This window comes from Pectinophora gossypiella, chromosome 7, assembly GCF_024362695.1.
Source record: "Pectinophora gossypiella chromosome 7, ilPecGoss1.1, whole genome shotgun sequence".
In the NCBI taxonomy this organism is placed as follows: domain Eukaryota; kingdom Metazoa; phylum Arthropoda; class Insecta; order Lepidoptera; family Gelechiidae; genus Pectinophora; species Pectinophora gossypiella.
This window is the reverse complement of record NC_065410.1, coordinates 10,440,805-10,462,353: the sequence shown is the minus strand read 5'-3', so window position 1 is coordinate 10,462,353 and position 21,549 is coordinate 10,440,805. Positions and strand designations below refer to the sequence as shown.

The 21,549-nt window shown below is 37.5% G+C and overlaps 2 protein-coding genes across 6 annotated transcripts in view; both read right to left on the bottom strand.

Annotated features, from left to right (window-relative positions):
• Positions 1-21,549, bottom strand: part of LOC126368009 (dachshund homolog 2) — a 159,727-nt gene that overhangs the window by 76,216 nt on the left and 61,962 nt on the right. For all 5 annotated transcript variants that reach the window (XM_050011846.1, XM_050011847.1, XM_050011849.1 and 2 more), the window contains one exon: positions 2,098-2,287. In XM_050011846.1, the coding sequence (XP_049867803.1) occupies positions 2,098-2,287 (190 nt within the window). The remainder of the gene's footprint in view (positions 1-2,097; positions 2,288-21,549) is intronic.
• On the bottom strand, positions 18,191-21,089 carry LOC126368006 (uncharacterized). Its single transcript, XM_050011844.1, has 2 exons — positions 19,985-21,089; positions 18,191-19,885 (listed from the first exon to the last, which is right to left on the bottom strand). Exons 1-2 carry the CDS (start codon positions 20,946-20,948, stop codon positions 18,699-18,701), a joined length of 2,151 nt encoding a protein of 716 aa, XP_049867801.1. The 5' UTR covers positions 20,949-21,089; the 3' UTR covers positions 18,191-18,698.

Sequence of the window (21,549 nt, the reverse complement as noted above, 5' to 3'; positions counted from 1 at the left end):
ACGAGATAGGTTATAAATGTTGTCCTGTTTCCTATTCCACACCACAATTTTCGTATAAAATCTCAACATTGGAAAGCTTCGTTCCGTTCGTCCGTGTTAGAATTACTTCACGGAGATCATAGATGGCGTTGCTAGCATGATTAGTGAATTTGTGTGAATATTTTTCAGTTGTATAAGAAGGGATGGTTACCTGTCATAACACACATTATTTTTTTATTTTTTTAGGGAAGCTTACGGTATTATTAACACTATATACATAAGTATATCATAATAACAAGTAAAAACCTATTAATAGATAAGCTACCACCACACATAAATGAAAATATTTTTTAACGATCAAATCAAATCAAATACACTATATTGCACCGAACTTAATTCGGAAGCACGGATCATCTCACTTTCGGACAATCAGGTGATCAGCCTGTAATGTCCTAACCAAACTAAGGATCACAAAGTGAATCCCCACCGGGATTCGAACCCGGGACCTCCGGATCGTGAGGCCAACGCTCTACCACTGGACCACAGAGGCCGTTGCTGGTTTAAGGCGTATGGTGTCAGATCATAGCCTAACTAGGTTTTTCTACAAGTCTGACAACTGGGTAGTTTCCTAGGTCACACATAAATTATGAAATTCTGATTAATACTAAACAAAGATAGATCTAGAGGTGACAACTTTGTTGTATATAATTTATTTATGAATTTTAATACAGAAAAATGTAAATACAAGTTTTTCTACGACGGCACAGGTTGCTCATTAATACAAATTCCATAGTAATGTGTTTTGATGTTTAATAAAAAGTAACTGATTTGACTACTTGGAAACTACCCTATTGATCTACCGGGCTGCCTATTTCCCTGTCATTTTCCTATATCTTGAATCCTGTGGCCTATCAGATAGCTCTTAAAACAGTAACTGACTCCGTGATGAGCTCTATCATGGTCTATAATGGCCGAGCCAACTAGCAACTGTGTTAGTGAACTCATACCCGACACATACGACCGGGAATATAAATAAACACCTAGCTGACTGTAATCTATGTTTTTTATGTACAGTCATGAGCAATATAATGTACCCACTTTAGGACTATGTCGCACTTACATATTTGACATTTAGTGAGACTTACAGTTCAATTTGTCACAAAAGTTAATGTGACATGGTACCAAAGTGTATACATATTAATGATCGTGACTGTACTTCCAGTCCAGCATAGAAGCAGCATAGAATGTATTGTAATAAAACATCGTAATTAAGTTCATTATCGATTATCAGCTAACATGCTAATTTCCAGCCTGCCTAATTAAGCTATGCCGAATTTACATAAATGACTTATGCCATGTATCTACTTATACATACATAACCTGTACAAATCTCTTCTAAATAAAAATATAGTACAATCATGAGCAATATCATGTACCCACTTTAGAACCCTGTCGCACTATCATATTTGACATTAAATGAGGCTTACGGTTTAAATTGACAAACAAATTAATGTGACATGGTTGCAAAGTGTATACATATATTAGTATTCGTGATTGTACGTATATAATTATACAACTAATTGGTTTTCTTGTATATTTGACAGGTGTGGTCCTATACAGGCTAATGACGTCAAAATATTTTATGTACTAGTAAGAGAGAGAGCAGAGTAGTTGACAGTCAGTGCTACCAGCGGGCAGAGCACAGGAGTGACTACGACTCTCTCACTCTTTCTCGGGGTGAATGTCAAGAGAGAATCCAGTGTCATATTTTCCTTGGTAGCATAGACAATATGCTAAGTACACCGAAAAGAACGTGGCTGTTAACACAATAGGTACACTTCTTATAACACAGGGTGTTAGTGACATCGTAACGAATACTAAGAGGGATGACACAGACCACGATTCTGAGTTAATATCAAGTGGAAAATTCATGAATTTTTTTATGTTTTTTTTTTTAATTATTTTCAGTTCCATACTTTTACGACGGAAAATTCCACTTGATATCAACTTATAATTATGGTCTGGATCATCTCTCAAAGTATTCGTTACGATGTCACTAACACCCTGTATATGTAGTTTTTACAATTTCGTTTTTACAATATCCTTTAAGTTGCTTACCTCGCAAGAGCCTCCATGTTGTGCATGGGTTGCCCTTTGATGATGGAGCCGTCAGGTCTTGGCACGCCAGGGTGAGGCATACCCGGAGACATGAGAGCATGCTGGTGCATGAAACCCATAGGTCCCAGGTGCGTGGGCGGCGCGTTGTAGCCATTGGCTAAGAGAGGGGACTTTTCCATGCGAGCCATTTCTGGAACAAGAAAAACTTCCATTAATGTAATGCTACATTCATATACTCATGGTCGTGATCCCCAAGGGGGTATAAGAGCCACAAATAATCAGAAGACAACTCGCAGCGACTTTTGGTACGAAGTCCTAAGATGGAGATGAATGGTAATAGGTGATAAGCTCATCGTCTGTATATCTCCACCATGTTAGACAATACACAATCCCTCTTTCGGTTTCGACGTAACCGAAAAGATAGCAGTTAAACGCCTTTTGTGTTATTCTTCTGTCGTGTGGGTTGTGAAGTGGATTACCAACCTCATCAACCCCCAGTCAACCATCATCTATTTATTTACCCCCAGTCCAGCACAACAAAAACACAATAAAACTATATAGTCAAACTCGTACTTCAAATAAAAAGACGAAATACGTAACATAGCATCACGCCTGTATTCCTGAAAGGGGTAGACATAGATGTAATACTACACCCACTCCTCGTCAGCTATGTTGTTGTTGCTTCTTGTATTTCGTTGAGAAAATACAATAAGATTTTTTTTTAATTTAGTGTCATTCTTTTCAATTTCTTCTACTTTATTATCGAGTGCATGGGGGGTTAAAAGACCACATTGATGCAATTCACCTGAAAAGCAATATTGCTATTTGATATTTGTTGGCATTGTGCACTTACTTTAATAGGCGCAAATGGCCAATTGCAATATTGCTTTTTAGACGAATTTCTTCGATGTGGCTATTTTAGACCCTGACCTAATTAAAAACACACTCTTAGTTTTTGAGACACATTTTAATAGTACCTAGTTACATTAATTATCTCAATTTTTATAGTTGGAATTACTTACATAAATCAGTCAAAAATGTATGTGTAAACATTGACGGTTAATGTAGTAATGTGACTTAATGGAAATGAAATGTATTGCTAATGGACTAGTCCCTTTATTGCATTACAACTAGTGTTTTCCGACAGTTATAAATTAACCAATGAGAATGACAAAACCTGCTGTTTATAATATTTGTATTTTACTATTTATCATTTCACAACTAAAAAGAAGAGTACACCTTTCTTTTCATTATGAAGTGTTTTTATGGCACAGATATAAAAAATCTATGTTCGACAAAGTATACTCAAGAGATATAACAGACGATCTTTGAGACAAGATCACAGCTGTGGCACTCTCCGATCTATCTACAACAAAAGCCCTTAAAAGGTATCACGTGTTCAGGTAAAACCCAATTAATGCCCAGTATTATTATTTTATTACCCGTTCCAATAATCGAATAGCCCGTAAAACGGTGTATCAACAATAATAAAATGAGCAATGAATTTCGAGACTATTGTTTTCTGGGTACCACAAACAACCCGTGTAAACACAGGGGGTGTTGGGCAAATATTCTTAAAATGACCCCTTGGGGGGAGGGAGTCAGAGGAGGTTTCTGGGAGGTTTTTCTGTCCCCACCTGAGGTCACCAAACGGACTGGGGCGTCGGAAACAATTAACAAGGTGTCGAATTATACACGAATTAACGACTGGACCGTTAAAGGAACACCCTTTTCCATTGTGGCAGCGTTTTACAAAGGATTTTGCGTTTGCTGAGTATTAAACATGTGATGCTTTGTTACACGATTAGCTACCTGTTTTGTTACGGCATTTTCAATTATAATTCCTTGCGCTTTCCCCGTGATTATGTGTTGAGTTTGTGTTAATATTAATAAAACATATTTTAATAACTTTTTTTTCAACGCAAAGCAAATGGAATCTAATAGAATGGCATGGATCGAAGCAAATGGAATTCCATAATCTCTCTTTACTTCGTTGGGAAATAGGCGTGAGTTTATGTATGTATGTAATTACTTTTTTAAAATTTAATATTAAGATTTAACCATTGAGAACGCATTATAAAGCATTATGTATAATATAACATAAGCTCACGACTATATCACTATTAGGGTAGTCAGAGATACATCCATCGCGAGATGAACTAAGACACACCTCATTGAGTTTTATGTTAACATATAATAGATAACAAACTTAGGTATTTACACGTACACACATACATAAAGAGCCTATATAGGTTCCACTTCTGGGCACAGGCCTCCCCTCAATCAACCGCAGGGGGTACGGAGCATACTCCACCACGCTGCTCCAATGCGGGTTGGTGGAGGTGTTTCTACGGCTAATAGCCGGGACCAACGGCTTAACGTGCCCTCCGAAGCACGGAATCATCTTACTTTTTCGGACAATCAGGTGATTCAAGCCTGAAAAGTCCATACCAAACAAAGGACAGTCTCACAAAGTGATTTCGACAATGTCCCCATCGGGAACCGAACCCGGACCTCCAGATCGTGAGCCTAACGCTCGAACCACTAGACCACGGAGGCTGTTACGGGTGTGTGTGTGATATACACGTATGAATGAAGTATTTTCATACCGTTTTGATTTAGTTTATCCAGAATAAACCGCCTAACACCAGTTGGAAACCCTCGTTAAACTCGGAGACAAACAAACAAACATGATGACCAATGGTGCTTGTTTAATTGTAGGGTGTATTTGTTCAGTCAAACGGGACAGTTATCTTCTGAGCCACGCGTACACTTTGTATTTATTATCACAAGTTACATTGATTTAGGTACGCACTTTGGGAATGCTTGGACTGTAAATATGTTTTGTATTCGTATAGTTTGGCATTCAATACAATACAAATACACTTTATTACACCAAAATAAAAAATAATAATTAACTAAGTACATGGCAAATGGCGGCCTTATCGCTTAAAGCTAAGACAAGATTCACATGTCATATTATTAATTTATTAGTGCTTAAGATATTCTTATTTTGTAAAACTGTTATTAATTATCATATCATGGTGGCTGAGTTCGGATAGGGACCCAGACCCACGGAGTATAATGTAGAACCCTTGCCCAGGGTGAAGACCTCAACGATTGTAGAGGCGGAGATGGGAGACATCGGTACGGCACTGCAGGACGGAAGGGGCAAGTCGCGGGGACTGTAACCTGGAACCTGACAGAGGGCAGCAGTAACTGTCAGTACTATTCAGAGGCGGAGGACAGGAGTTCTAGTGCTGCTTTGTAATAGACTACTCTGGGCGCCATCATCCCACTCGCGCCAAACAAGGTACTGCGGGGTGAAACGCAAGAGGGAAACCACTGCCCTATTTTTCCCTAAAAAAGTAGCATGGAGAATGCTACACCGACAAGAGCGTGCCTCTTAAATTAGTGGTTAAATTGCATTCTTTTGAAAAAAAAACTTTAAGAACTACATTTTAATATAATGTAGAGTGCTACTTCGATGTAACTTCATGTGACAGTAGTAAATAAATTGTTTTTTAAACACTCATTTTAAATGTAATATTCAATCCGAACAGTAACGCATATGAAAAACGGCCAACAAAGCATACAATGGTTAAAACGTTACCGAAAGGGTGGTGTGGTGGTTGCGTCCGAAACCACAATCGGGTCACTAAACCAAAAATTATATTTACAATCCCGGGAATAAACCGGGAAGGGCAACCGCAGAGCAACCGCGCTTACTAATTAACCAAATACGTGTTAAATCTCATAACCTGCGGTCCGGAAACCCTCCCACCCGTCTCATTCCCACTAGTGACTCCACTTATAGTGGTGTCTCTTTCTAATTGGGACGGTCAGTTGGATTTTGAATTGAAAACAGGTGAATTTTATGATCTAAGTTTTGCAATTCTATGATGTTCCCTTCGTAGCGAATTAATGTTTACATTTCGGAATCAGAGTCATAGAGGCGAAAAAAGGACGGAGGGATTAGAAATACAGCTTTTATTACTATTGTTTACAAACTATTAGACGAATTAAAAACATCGAAAAACTCCAAACGGCTTTGATCCCTCGAAATGCGGGTCCGTAACCGACAAAATGCTCATCGTTTACCATTATGACTATTATTAAGCGAATCCACTGATCAGGCATTTAAAGAAATGAAACGTCGATTTCGAACCGCTATTATATCGATTTTCATCGATTTATTGATCGAATATCGACTGTCCTCGACAAATGATCGCACCAAATTACCGGCCATTATTTCGAATTAGAATCGATAGAATCGGGACCCCAATTATATCACTTATGTGTTTAAAGGAGGCTGGGATAAACGCAATCATAACCGCAAACTGTGGACGAACGTTTTTTGTTTACAAAAAAGGTGTTCAGCTCGGTCAGTGTCCATAGTTTCTTTTTATTTTATACTGACTGAAACAGAAGCTTGTCCGAAATTTGCAAGGGCAATCAAAGCCTGATAATAACGAGGTAAATTAATTGAAGCCTAACAAATTGTAACAAAGGACGTTTACATTCGCAAGTCAAAAGATAATGGAACAGACATAATAACCATTGAGTTTTATTGCGGGCAGATTACAAAATGACCAAACGAGCGGGACTGGGCACTCCGCATAAATGATTGGCTATAAAGCGAAAAGAACGAGCGCCCTGACTGACAATGTAGCCTCATGTCGCTTATTGCCCACTCCTCTGATTTTATAAATTCTTCGCCACTCTAGGCTTCGCACGCATTAAAATGTTCGCAGGACCTATCAAAGGTGGATACCATATATTAATAGAAGATGTGAAGGAAAATTTAAAAAAAGAACTTGAGTGGAACAGTAGGTCAATTTTCTAAAAATAAACCTATACGCATTCTCATAACGATTAGCGATTCAAACTATTACATACCTAATTCAAAATGTTCGAACTATTGAGTTTCACAATTAAACTCTTTACCTGTATAAGCTTTCTTTTTAATTGAAGCGGGTTAAAAATGTAACAATTTAGAAACATCTGTTTCTTTAATTGCTCGATTCAAACGTACAATTTAAGCGCAATAATTGCATGTCCACAAACCTTTAATTCAATAAGCATTTGCACAAGCCCTCTGTTACAAGTTACAACCAATTATTTCAATAATTTTAACGCTTCATTTTAAGCTTTAAGCATCTTTTTAACTCTGCGAGTTCATAAATGTCGAGCATGTTCCCTCGACCCGCGAACACAGAAACACGGGGAGTCGCCACTTATGGAAAAACAAAATAAAAGCCTCAAGTATATTATTAAAGTTTTGTTACTGTCGTAAAGCAAGAAATAATAGTTATATATACCCCATTTTACGACACGATCTAGACATTAAATATATTTTGTTAGTGAGCCTCCTAGACTTTACAACTCGATAGGTTTTAACTGGAAACCTTAAGATTGCTATAAAGAGCCGTAAATCACACGAAAGGAATAATTTATTAGATACATTAAGTACTGGAGGATAAATACGACGATAATAAATGCAATACAAAGTAGCGATTCGAGTAATCACGTGGGAGTTGCGTTTTACGGTGACTGCAACATTCCGTTAAATAATTGAAAAAAGAACTGGATTGGAAGTTACAAAAAAAAGAAACCGAATGACGTCTCCAAAGTATGAGTATAATGTAAACCCACAAATCTCCAACGGCCGGCAAAACGAAGAAACTCGAAAATGATACGAAACAAGGCGAATTAAAAGCAAATTACAGCCGGCCGGCAATCGTAGCGTTTACAATAAACACATAATTGTACGGTGAGTATACGAATGGCATATGCGATTGGCCAAAATAACTGTCTGCCGAGTCCACGATAAATGTTTCGTCAGATATCCTCGCGTCGGGGAATGACATCGCAGAACGGAGAATTGCTATGATCATGTCAATAGAGAGATGACAGCTACGATTTGTTTAGTTTGCCTTGTAATCTACAAAACACACAATCAGAAATAGTGGTCTCTCATCATTTTTGTTGGCTGTACGTGAAATCATTTGGCTCATTTGCTGTACCGCAGGCAGAATAGGGCGTTTAAACATCTTTTTCCTTCCACTATAAGGCGGGTCAAGTCAGATTTTATGCTGTTGTGCACCTCTGCTTGAAAAGAAACACATTTTTATCCATACTTGTTTAACTTTCCTGGCGATAAAACACGGAATCAATAAAAATAAGTTTCTTTAATAATAATTGTGTTATTTTGTCACCATTAACCTCCGGATCTATCAGACAAGTACCTAATACAACTTTGACAACATTTTCACTGCTTCCCGGACGTGTCTTGAGACGTCGTAAAGACGTACACTCGCGCACACAGGTCACGTATGGAGTACAATCAATAACAGTAATACTGTAATACACAATCGCCGACAAAATGCGAACGGTCAATAACTTGTGTCAACAGTTGATGGGGATACTCTGTGTCAGGATACAACACGCCAATTAGAGTAGTGCAGGGCGACTCGATAGGGGAATATTTTTTACTATAGTCTGCTTTTTAAAACTTATTACAAAATGCAAAAAAAAATAAAAAAAATATTGAAGCTTGAATAGCCCAAATAATGTTTAACACATTTTCTTTATAAATAATTACTAAATTGAAACAAACTGAAAAAGTAGAATAGTAGAGGTAACTAATAATACTTCCCTCCCTTTTGCAAATGGTGACCACACGAGCATCAATTTATTAAAAAAAAAAAACACATTATCGCAAGCTCTCCCCAAGGGAATAATTTAAAAAAATAACATGAAATAACCAATTTTTCCACATGTTAGAAACTTAAAACCGCTTTTTTCCCAAAAATGGGGCGATCTCCCCTGCAGTGGCAACACTGAGAGTCTTACGTCTTCGCCATAAACTCTTTCATTTGGCTCGGACGAGCCTTATGAACAATAAAATGCTGAGGGCTGGAGATTTGGACTGTAATAAAATATTTGCCCTAGCACACGCTAATCCGCGTCCCTTACTTATGAACGCAATTTGAGAAGTTATAGGCAGCCGGTAAGGGACTTTACCCTATAACAAGACGCGCGTATTGCCCACTTTAGCTTTGTACTTGCAACTTGTTTTACTGGGAGGGTCTTCGCGAAGAACGTGTAAAGAAGATGGTTCAATCAAAATTTTATTTTATAAGTAATGTGTATATGCTCCTGCTGTATAGCGTACAAACTGACCAAACGTTATCTGTTATAGGTACGGTAGGTAGGTACGCTGATTCATCGCCAGATTTATGTTGAAAAAATATTAAACACAGCATCGTAAACCTAGAATACCATTCTTCACAAACAAAACGACAGCCAGTCCAAATTTCCCACAGAACAGACATTAATCAAGCCGGGTAACTGGGATTTCTTAACACCACGCTAGCCAATACGAGTTTAGCCATCCCGGAGTAAATTCGCGCGAAATAAAACTTCTCCCCCGAAGTGAAAGAGGGTCAGGCTTAATTACTCGTAAATTGACCGGGATACAGTTTTATCCGGGATAAATAGACGTGTGGGTACTGCGATGTGTCATACTCATAGACCTTATTATGTGGATTTTATGAGGAAACTATTTGGAGGAATGTGTAGGATTGATGACTTTCTTTTAGTTTAGTGGAAGTAGAAGGTACAAAATTTTATACCTAGGTAAATACCACAATTATGTAGATTATATTTTTGAATGAAACATTTCTAAAAACATGCAATTTCAATATAAAATAATTGTATAAGACTTCAAAAAAAAAAGGAACTGAATCTCGCGGATACTGCTGTGTTTTTTTTGGGAATTACTTTGGACGCTAAGCTACAATGGAGTCCTCATATTGATAAGTTGTCCAAAAGGCTCAGCTTAGAACCATTTGCGGACAAAAAAAAAGTTTTATAACCGATGTAGAAACCGCGTAATTAGTTTACTTTGCCTACTTCCACAGCCTAATGTCGTATGGTATCTTGCTGTGGGGTCATGCTGCAGATGCCAATAGCATTTTTGGTCTGCAAAAGCGAGCCATTCGGGTGATTCACAAATTGGGACCTAAGACGTCACTTGAAATAAATTTAAAGAAATTAGTATTTTAACTTTGGCATCACAATACCTATATCTATAAAAACTGAAGTATGCAAAAAAATATATAGGTTGTTTGGAGAAAATATGTGAACAGCATTTTTTATGTTAATAAGTACCTGAAATAAATATAAACTTGCTATACACATCACTCGATTGCATAAGATCATTAAATTTTTTAAAGGGCAATGTAAATACACGTTTTCATTACATTCAGAATTTACCTTTAAAGGCAGTAATGAAATAAAAGCTTTGTACGTAAAAAAGGTTATTTAAAGTTGGTGATTATTTAGAAGATATGAATTCATGGGATTAACTGTCTATGAACCGATATTACGCAGCCAAATTAGTACTAAATTGTATAAAAATATGCTTTTGTTTAGAACGTCTAGGTCCTAGGGCACTGTGCCGAGGTTTTTCTTGCAGTTTCTTTTCCCTGGCTAAACATGTTATGAGAAACTGTAAGTAGTTTGAAGCGGATGAGACGTTCATTACGTAAAAAATTACAATTCAAAGTGTAACTATGTTACCTAGTAAATAAAGATATTTTTGAGTATCTGAATAGGATATATCATTCGTTTCGAACCGATACATTTCAAATCACAACAAGTAACGTTTCCTTTTTATTAAAAATTGCTCTCAACCTGAGAGCGTACCACAATAAGAATCAGTTCAACCGTGAATATGCACAAAGGAATCATAGCCTTTGTTACATTATTAACTATCGAAGATATCAGACATATCCAATCATATTTTTATTAATAACTTGCACAAAAGGGAGATTATCTGTCAGTGGCGAAACCAGCAGCTGCCGCTCTATTAGCCGCCTGTCTACACGATGATACACATTTTTCATTTCTTTACCACACATTTTTAACATGTAGAACTCGTAAGTAGACTGTAGATTTTGCATAACTTTTACTTCACATTTATACACGTCAGGACCTCTTTAAAAAAATCGGTTTCCATTATCGACGTTGATAAAGCGATTTATAAGAATTCTAATAAGACACCTTTACATGCGGCAAGAAAAATACGGCAAAATTACATGTAATAATGGTTTCATCGAGTTTGGAATTGCATCACAAATAGTGGGCCAGTTTTAATTGTCAAATTAATCTTTGTTGGTGCAGACGACACGTTTGATGATACGGGGTTATTACATGTCGTCGATTCGATAACCAAGACTCTGTTACGGAAGAATGAAACATGTAATTTCTGTGTTGATCGATCGGACCAGAGATCCAACTAATGTGGAATGCCCAGGGCGATCGAGACGTTTTTACAAATTGGTCGATAAATCTGTTAGAGTATTTGATTAGATATGGACCACGAGTTTGCTGAATTTGACAGAAACATGTTGGATTAGACAGAGATGAAGTTGTAAACATGAGTAGTGGAATCCGGTCATAATGATGGTGCGTTTGAAATAATAGCTTAGAAGCAATTTAATGTACAAAGTAACGCAATTATTTTAATCAAAACAACATAATAAACATGAAGTCTGCATTTAATAAAAACACAACATAGAGAAGTACGTGAACAATGTTGCCGCCACCGGCGCGTCGCGCCACGCCGCCCGCCACCGCCGCGCGGACACCGGTATTGCTAATTAAAAGAAATTCCTCCGCTTTGCCTTTCCCCGGGCAAAAAACAAATGAATCCCCCATGATGACTACGAGGTGTGAGTAATGTCATAAGTGGTTCCAACAGCATTATAATTGTAAACGTCGTTCCAGAAGACACACAAAACGATGGGAATTAAACACTTTATAGCTAATGTCTGTATGGAAATGCTTCGCGGAATACGTTATTATGACACACGAGAAATGTTTATTGCTTGAACTGTACAAAAAAAGCGATTCAGCTCTTATAACCTGTACACACGCTAATAGAGTGAGTTATGGTAATTAGTAAGCCCTCAGGCGATTTGACAATAAGGAAACTTTATTGTGACTCGCGACATCTAGAAGTCATGACCCATAAGCCGATATAAATGCAATTGTGTTACTGGATCTATTTTTATTACCTTTGTAGTGTAGAGTAAGTTATGAGTATAATATATTAAGGGCCAGTCAAATCGAATCATTATTCACGCATTTTATTATGGTAACTAAAGGTGCTGCTTGGTAGGTTTATATTTGCTGTTTTTGCTGCTTTGCAGATGTCATAACTTAATAATTTGTCCAAATATTTTAATGGCAAAAACAGCTTTGGTACAAGGTCTATGTATCTCTCTGTTTCTGTCACAGCGTTGCCACCTCGTGTACTGGAAGGACATACTTCACCAAACTCTGCTCGCTTCTTATTTAGCTGCTGCATCTGGAGTAGTAAGGAAGCCGATACTAAGTACAATGGTCAATAGCCAGGGGTTCTGTAATACCAAGGTCAGATGGAACGCATCAAAACGGTAATTTGCTCATAAACGACTACGGTTATAAGTTTAATAACTTTGATAGCCGTTTCTAATAATCAAAAGCACCGAAGCAAAGCAAAATCCTACCTACACATGTCACTGGCACATTACCGTGAAGGCACAAACATAGCTCTTGTACAGTATGAATGGAATGCGAGATTCGGATGTTTGGCATTCAGAACATCGGGAGAGGAGTAAAGAACGAGAATGCGGGTGCGGTATAGGCTCAGGTAGTGTACTCGTAAATAATAATTGTGAATTTTGACAGAACAAATATTTAACCCAGTTAGGCTGTGCCTTTGCTATGTGATAAATTAGGATTCTTAGCCAATGATAATGACAGCAATTCCACCTTATCTCTGTACAGTCAAATAAATACGTGAAGAGTAAGTATACAAAAAACCCATTCGGTTATTCCAATAAAATTATCTATTTTATCACATATTGTTTAAAGAAGTTCGTAACTCAATTATAGGAGTATATTATAAAATAACGTTCTACGCTCTATTAATTTTACTAGAACAATTCAAAAGCAAAATTCAATTAGACGAGTGCTAATTCTGTAATTGCGTATATTTATTAATTTTATAGTTTTGCTATCAAAGCATATCTCCGAGTATGGCTGCAAATATCGTCACGGCAATTACGTTTGCAAATAAAATGGCGATTACAAACGGTTTGTAGTTAATTGATTGTCTGTTCGTAAGACTAGTAAGTCGTAATGGAGCGACTCGTAACTCGTAATAAGCTTTGTCGTTGCGCACGCGACTTTTATACGCAGGTGTTTTTAAGTTGACAGTGACACTGATGTTTGCGATCCTTGAGTTGACTTCGTTGGTGACATAGTTTGATATAAAAGAACCCGACATTTTGAAAACTGTTTTATTACCAGTAAATAGTAAGCTTAATAATACACGACGAACTTACTAAAGACAACGCAGAAGGGAAGCTAGAAGGAAAGAGAGAATGGGGAAGATCACGGAGAGGTTACATGGAACAAGTTATAGAAAAGGCGAACGTCCATTGGCCTTTGATAAACAAGAATGGAGAATGCTACACCGACAAGATGATGATGACATAGTTAGCATGATTCACTATACATTATATAATTCGTTTGAATTTGAGATTATACGTATTATCCGATTAACAGTGAGGAATTGTGGTAGAAGACTAAGTCATGTTCAAATTCAAAAGTATGTTAGCATTAGCTGAGTAGCCGTGTTGAGCTTATTTTATGGCTGATTTTGCAAACTGACTTAACTGCAGTATTTTGCTAAAAAAAATTGTGTCTTATGGACAATAACAAAAGGTGCAATCAGATTTGACAAATAAATCAGATATAGTCAGTTAGCGACATCAGCGACAATTTATAGCCCTTAAAACGTAACATGATTAGAATAAAAGCAGGACAAAGATAAAGTACATCGCCTAGCGTGAAAGAGATGAGAGATATATATATCTCTTCCACGTTAAAGATATACAGCTAGAAATAGACAAAATAAATATGTCAATCTAATCATATTACTTTTTAAAGGGTATGATGATCCAAGTTTTGGAACAAGTTTTGCGACGAAAGATTCATTACATTGTAATCCTGTCAGTTATTAGAAAACCTTTATAGATTTAAGTATACAAGTATATCATTAATCGTTAGAGTATCAAGCAAGACTGACCGACCATTATGTATCTGTCATTAGGCGATATAATACTGAACTACTATGATCACATCGACTCTCAATGTGTTTTCATACTACTTTGCCACTTGATACTGGTTATAAGTATCAACTATGGAACAATAATCAGTAAAAACTACCGTCATATAAAACCCAATGTTACCTCATTAAATGCTGTTTTATTCATAATTGCAAATCTTCAAGTGCATTCAGCATAGTAAAATTAGACTGTGTCACTCATTACCAGTATAATGATGTCCCAAGGCATCAAGTTATATGCAAATTATAAGAGGATTATGCTCTTGCTTTTTATTATTTATCGGTTGTAACTGCAGCTAAGAATGTGCTTGCATTTTGATAATAAAATATACCAATTTAAAAAAAATATAATATAACGGATCACGGTTTGTAATTATTAAACAGTTTTGTAACAATGTTATATTGCTTAAAATAACCGGTTTACCAATCACTGTCTTTATAGTAATCTAATAGGTCGATGCAGCTTTTATTATGTTTCCCCATAGAACAACCAGTTGATGGGTAACTTTACTTCTCCGTAGTACAACCAGTTGGACATCGCAGTTGTACCACGGGTCGGGAGGGCTATTTACTTAGGGTCGGAAATAACTAACCACCTCATTAGTTGACTTATGACTTTACGATGTGAAAAAATCTAAATCTATAGTTATGACACCCAGTAATATGTAAGCGAAGATCACGCGTGGTAGTTTATCGGTAGTTCATCATTTGATTTAATTAATTCACTTTTGGACTATACCCTGCTGCCTAAGTATCGATTGACTCATTTTTTAGATTTAAAGAAAAGTCATATTTTGATTTCAAAGTCTAGGTTCAAGTAAGATGTAGGATGTAAACACGAGCAGTGGAGCAACTTAGTGGACTACTCCACAGACCTGCCTACGAATGATAATCGAAGGCCTGTCAGTAGTAGAACTGACCAGACTGTTGATGTATATGTCCAAGTAATAATGTAATTAGAAGACGTCTTACACTAACTAGGTCTTGAAACAGTTGAATCGCGAAACTGTGGAGCGGCGAGTGGTCGCGCACGGCTTGGGCGTTTAATTATTGTTGCCACTCGGTGATCGTTGCGATTTCCTTATAAGGTGCAACGGCAATTTGTTTGATTACCCGCAATTGCTGGCTGATGTTTTAACCATTAAAATTGTAAACGCGGCCGTGGATAGCAAGAAATTGCTATGATTGCCGACTCCGCTGCTCTTTATCGCCTATCGTATGTAGAGTGCGGAAATAAAAACTACAGCCTCTCGATTCAATGATTGTCTATATGCGAATCACTTTTTGCCTTTCGATAAATGCTCCACAGTGGTGCGAGTGGAAAAAAAACATGCTTAGGATAATAGCAGTCTGTTAATGCCAAGTTTTTCATGCAATAACATAGCAGTATCAGTACGGATAGGTTGAAAAGCTCATTGATTCAGATTTATTGTATCGTTCTACAGATTAATTAACATTACGCTATGAATCCCTATCAAATTATTAATGTGAATAATAATGTCGGCACAAACATCACTGCGTGTTGAAAGCGAACAAAGGCGTGAACAGACAAACCTCGCAAATTGACTGATCCATCATACCCCGCCCTTAACATAAACAGGCAAATCCTTACTTAATTTCAGTCGCAGAATTCAATCAAAATGTAAAGCTTTATACCCCACAGTAATGTTATAATGCCTCACATTATCCCCGCATACATCCGAGTAGCGACAGTACGGAACCTTTAATTATTATCAACACGTCATTTTCATAGCAGTCTCCAAAACATTAGGGTTGCCAGCAGAAAAAAATATAAAATAAAAATGGACGTATTTTAATTATTTGGACGGGTCCGCACGATTCACTGATTTTCTCATTCTTTCGACCGTGTCACTGAATTGTCAGTAATCGGTGTAAGTAAGTACTTAAAATAGGCTACATTTCCGAGTGCAAGCTGAGATATTCCAGTAAAATCTGATTATCACTAATTCTAAGACGGGGCGCGAGATGAGCATCGATTTTGATTTACCGCCTAAAGATAAACATCGGTAACCCTTCCGCCACGCACGTGGGCCGCGTCCCTTTCACGCATTTCATATTCCTGTTTCCATTCCGTTCAACCTCCGTACGAGGATTATGTTCTGCCTCCGATGTTTTCGTATCCTATTATTTCACAGGGTGAAAATGGGCCACCCGCTCCCTCACTCACTCATTCAAACATTGACACCCCTGACTCATACGTGTGACGTACCGACACGCAAATCGTAAATGTGTGTGTGTACATTTACTTTAAAATCCATCAATGTGTGCGTCTGTTTCATCAACTGTAAACCACTGTCAACGACTCGTCAAAATAATATTGGCTTAGCATAGGATCCCGTTTACAGATGGAACATAGAAACTTGATACGTGCACGAATTTTAATTAGAAAGACTTTATTATCATGGATAATGGAATTTATACATCGGAAACGAAAAACAACCCGTTTATAATCACGGTGTCACATGTGTTGAATTAACGAACTTTGTTTATTGCAAGATATCTAGATAAATCACCCGGGGTGAGAGGACTGTTTTTAAAAAGTCAATTTAATTGAATTTAAAACTATTTATTTAGAATAAGACACACGTATTGTCTAAAAGAAGTTCAGCTTAAGACTACTTTAAAAACTAATGGGAAGGGACCAAGCGTCTGATCTCATCACGGCTTATCTTATGCAACGTAGCGCATTCTCTAGGCAGTCTAGACGCTTCATGAGCTTATCTTGGTGAATGTGCAACGTGGCGCATTCTCCAGGCAGTCTGGACGCTTAACTCCTCCCTCCATAACTTCGAAATTCTCAGGGGATGATTTTTAAGACTGAGAATTTCGACGTCTTCTTAAAGTTATGAAGATACCGATAAAAATTGTTAAAACTAAGATTATATATAAAAATAGAGTTCCTATACTAATGCTATTTATATTTACCGCACTTACACTTTTATCACTTTCACTTAGCACAACACTGTCAGCTTTTTTTAGGGCGTACGACAACACTTGGAGATGTCGCAGGTCGACCTCATCCAAGTTGATAGGCTTCCAGGGCGATGCTGCTGCTGAAGTTGGGATTTCCGGAAAATTTATAAGAGGTAACTTGGGATATAGTATTGGAGATGCTTCGGAACTATGATGCCTCAGTGTGACGTCATCGATTTTTAGTTCGCAGTTATCATCGATCACAGCCAGGTAAGTACCTCTGATGTAGATTCTGCTCATCTCACTTCCACAGCGTGTCTTCAAAAGGATGTTGGCTTTAGAGTAGAAAATCCATCGATTAGGTTGTATGGGCTCTACTTTAATTGTCTTCACTTCCACCAGGATAGGATAACAGGTGGTAATATTCATAGTAAACTTCATTAAGTCCGCCACACAGGTATCCTCCATGGATCTTGGGGGAATGTGTTCTTCGTAGCAAATAAAGAAGCCTCTCTCCAACTCTTTGCAGCGTTTGGTGAGTGAGAATGTGTTCGAACCATTCGCAATAAGGTAAGGTTGTTTTGGGATAATTAGGACGGATTGATTTAGGTTGTTTGTAATAGGTAGAGGAAAGACGTGATAATAATCGTATATTCCCTTTTTGACCAAGGGAACTTCGATGATAAAGACTATCTGATTTTCTTTGATATATGCCTTAATCTCTACACACTGCTCTATTTTAATTAAATTTACATAATTTACGGGATATGCAAGGCTCTCTTTACGTTCAATTTTTCCTAAAACAGTTACAAATTCGTCAGTGTCTAATATTGACTGGTGGAGAGTTCCCATTTTGCTAAATGCTATTGCTGTTTCTATTTCATCCAATCTGATATACAACATTTGGAAGTTATGTAAAAATAAATTGTAAATATGAATTAATCTATTGTTTGTAAAATTTGTCATTGACTCATTCAGTATTTTTCTAATGTCCCAAATTTCCCTATCCAATTGGATGAAATTATTTTTTGTTACATTGCTGTTATTCGTAAATGTCCCCAACATTTCAGTGACCAGACTCATTTTCTTTAATTCTGAAATTTGTCGAGTTTTGAGTTCATTTAACATTTTATCATACTTCACAGCATCCTCATTGTCTAAGTTGCCAGTTATTACTTTTATAAGTGACCCTAAAGGGTTTAGTAGTCCACGTTTTATTCTTTTTGATGGATTTAATTGTCTGAGTTTAGTGAAAGTTATGTGTTTTAGGTGATCAGTTTGACTTTTGACATTCGCAAGTTCGAAATTAAAAACATTCTTGCCAAAATGGTTTAGGACGTGTTTGTTGAGGTTCGCATAGCGGTTGAAATTAAACTCTATATCATCGTATACTAAACTTAAATCTAGATTCTTAATTATTATCCACTTATCGTAACTTATAATAGCAGTTCCCTCTTTTACAGGAAGTATCCCGGGATTGTGTTCAATCCGTTGTAGCTTGGCCTCCTCCTGGCTCTGGCTCAACTGGACCACCAGCAGGAGCACGACCCTGTGGAGGACGACGAATGTCCTTAATAGGTACATTGGTATTACGGTTCCTAACATCGACAGGTACTACATTCCTACTTATCTCTCCAACCACTTCTGCTTTTTGAAACCGGGGCTTATCTTTACCGGGGACACCGTAAAATGAAAAGTATTTTATCAGAGCTCTTACTACTTCCGGTGTAGAGCGATTAGGAATTTCGAAAGTCTGTCCTAGTTTACTAAACGCATCAATGATGGTCAGGAAGTATTTCCCTTCTATTGGAAAAAAATCCATAAACAATTCTTGGAAAGGTTTTGTCTGCGTCTGTGTCAACTGCAATTCAGGTTTGTATGGTTTGCGGTCGTACTTCATTGCTTTACAAATTTCACATGCGTTTATCACGCTACTGACTGTTATGTTCATATTGTTCCAGTAGTATACGCGTTTCAGCTTCATGAGAGTTTCGTTGATTCCTCGATGACATGTCTTACTCTCGTGGTATTTTAAAACAATTTGTCGTTGCTCTTCTTCGTCCTCTACATGTATAACTCTTTTAGTGCATTCAAATAGTTTAACTGTTCCTTTTCTAAAAAGTTTTATAGCCGCTTGTGTAAACTGTTTACGGTGAATTTCATTTTCAAAATATATGAAATGCTTAGTTTTTGGTTTTACATATTCTTTTAGGAATTGAGTGACCAAATCTGGCCTATTTGTTGGTAAATGTGCTTCTAATATCTTTTGATTGTTACTAGAGATATTCTTTACAGCCATCTCGTTTCTGTTCCATGTATAAATTAACATCTGATTAGGCTTAGAGTCTATGGCTTCGTTTAGAATAGGTATGCCATTTGTGTCCATGTCTGGTGCCGAATGAACAGTTTGTGATAGAGACATGTTACTCATCGTTCCTTCTGGTATTGTAATGGTGCTTTCAGAAGGCGATAATATAGGGTACTCAGTTTCTAACTCATGCTTTGTTGTTTCTTCTTTCTCTCCACTGCTTATTGATATTACTTCGTCTTTCCGATTTGGTTGCGCGTTACTTAACCTTTCAATTTCAGAGACCACATCATCCAAGTAAGAATGTAATCGTCTTTCAGATTCGTCTACATTCACCTGCATGGATTCAGTATCGTCTTTACCTAAAGCATTTAGCCTTATATGGGATAACGCGTCCGCGTTGATATTTTGCTTGCCATTCTTGTATGTCACTATTGCGCTCGGCATACGCACGTCTTTACCGAAATCTACGAAATTAATAATCGCTTCTCCATCTTTCAGGTCCGCAGGAATCGTCACGCGTGTTTCAGTACGTGGTTGAAGCTGCACTTCATATGGTGGGTTATATATTATTGGTATTTCTACATTTTTCGTTCGGAGAACTTGATTCTGCATATCGATTGTGGCGCCTAGTTGTTTTAGAAGGTCGGAACCGATCAAGCCATCGTAGCGATTATCGACGTCATAAACATAAAACTTATGTTGTAACATGCTCTTAAAAGTTTTCAGAAGGGGTATGACGATGACTTCGTCGTGTCTGCTACGAGCGTGAGTGCTTACAACCTCGAAGGGTTCGAAGAACTTATAGTTGGCGAAGAACTCGTCAACTTTCCTTGGGCTGATAAACGATCGAGTGCTTCCCGTGTCTATCATAAAACGAGCATTTATCTCAGGTAAGTTGATGTGTGGTAATTTTAATAAGCTATCACAATTAAGATTTACTATCTCGGGTTGTTGGGTGCGGCCGGCTCGTGAAAATCCGGGGTAGTTTTTGGTTGTTTCCGAGCTGGTCGGCTCTTCATACAGATCGTAATATGCTTCATAATCTCCTTCATTTGGATGACAGTAAGTTTCCGCAAGTTCATAGTTATAGAAAAGGTTATTATTACCTTCAGGTTCATTTAACATGTACTGTCTTGTTGCTGTTCGCATAGAGACATCAGTGTCCAATGGTTTGGAGTTGTTTACAGGGGGTCTGTATCCCTGAGGCTGGGGTGGAATCCCGAACCGATACTGATTGGGAATCCCGAATTTGAAACCCTGTGTGTTTTGATTGAAGTTGGGTCTAAAACCTTGAGGTTGGGGAATACCGAATTTAAATTGAGGGTTTGGTTTAAAATTATTTTGGTTTTGGGTCAGGTTTGGCTTATAGCCCATCTGCTGTGGAATCCCAAATTTAAATTGAGGATTTCCAGGTAATGGCATCCGGAACTGTTGTAAAGCACTTGGTCGAAAGACAGGTGTATTTTGTGGAATATTAAATTTAAAATTCTGGGGTTGAACATTTTGAGAATTTTGTGGTTGTACATTATGTGTTGAAGTTAACTGTTTGTGTTTAGAGTTATATTGGTGCTGGAAATTCACCTCTTCAGTTACGATGCCTAACGCATTTTCGAGAGTGGAGCAACCTTTTAGGCGAACAATACGTATTAGGTTTTCCGGAAGGTTATATAGAAAAACATTGAGCGCGCTGTTATTGTAAATGATCATTTTGGCTGCTTTTACGCCTTCGTCGGTCAACCGGTTTACTTTAGCAAATAAGGCGCTGCGAACATGTTGAATGCGGTTACAGAACTCATTGTAGGACTCCCCCGACTTTATTTTCATGCTCTCGAGTTCAATACTAATGCACTCCTCTGAGCGTGGGTCACCGAAATGCTGAAGTAACACAGATTTCAATGCATCCCAGGACGTTATGTCTTGTCTCTCACTGATAAGGGTAGCTGCTCTATCTACAAGCCTACTACTTATACAATGGAAAAGGTATGTGCTCTGAGCAAGGTTACCCTGTATCGTGTAACTATCT

Bases quoted from the DNA above. Each gene is read 5' to 3' on its own strand.
- LOC126368006 (XM_050011844.1), bottom strand. From the start codon at position 20,948: ATGCCATTACCTGGAAATCCTCAATTTAAATTTGGGATTCCACAGCAG. The intron at 19,886-19,984 runs GTAAAGACGTGC...TAAATGCTTTAG, and splicing joins TATTAATTTCGTAGATTTCG to GTAAAGACGATACTGAATCC.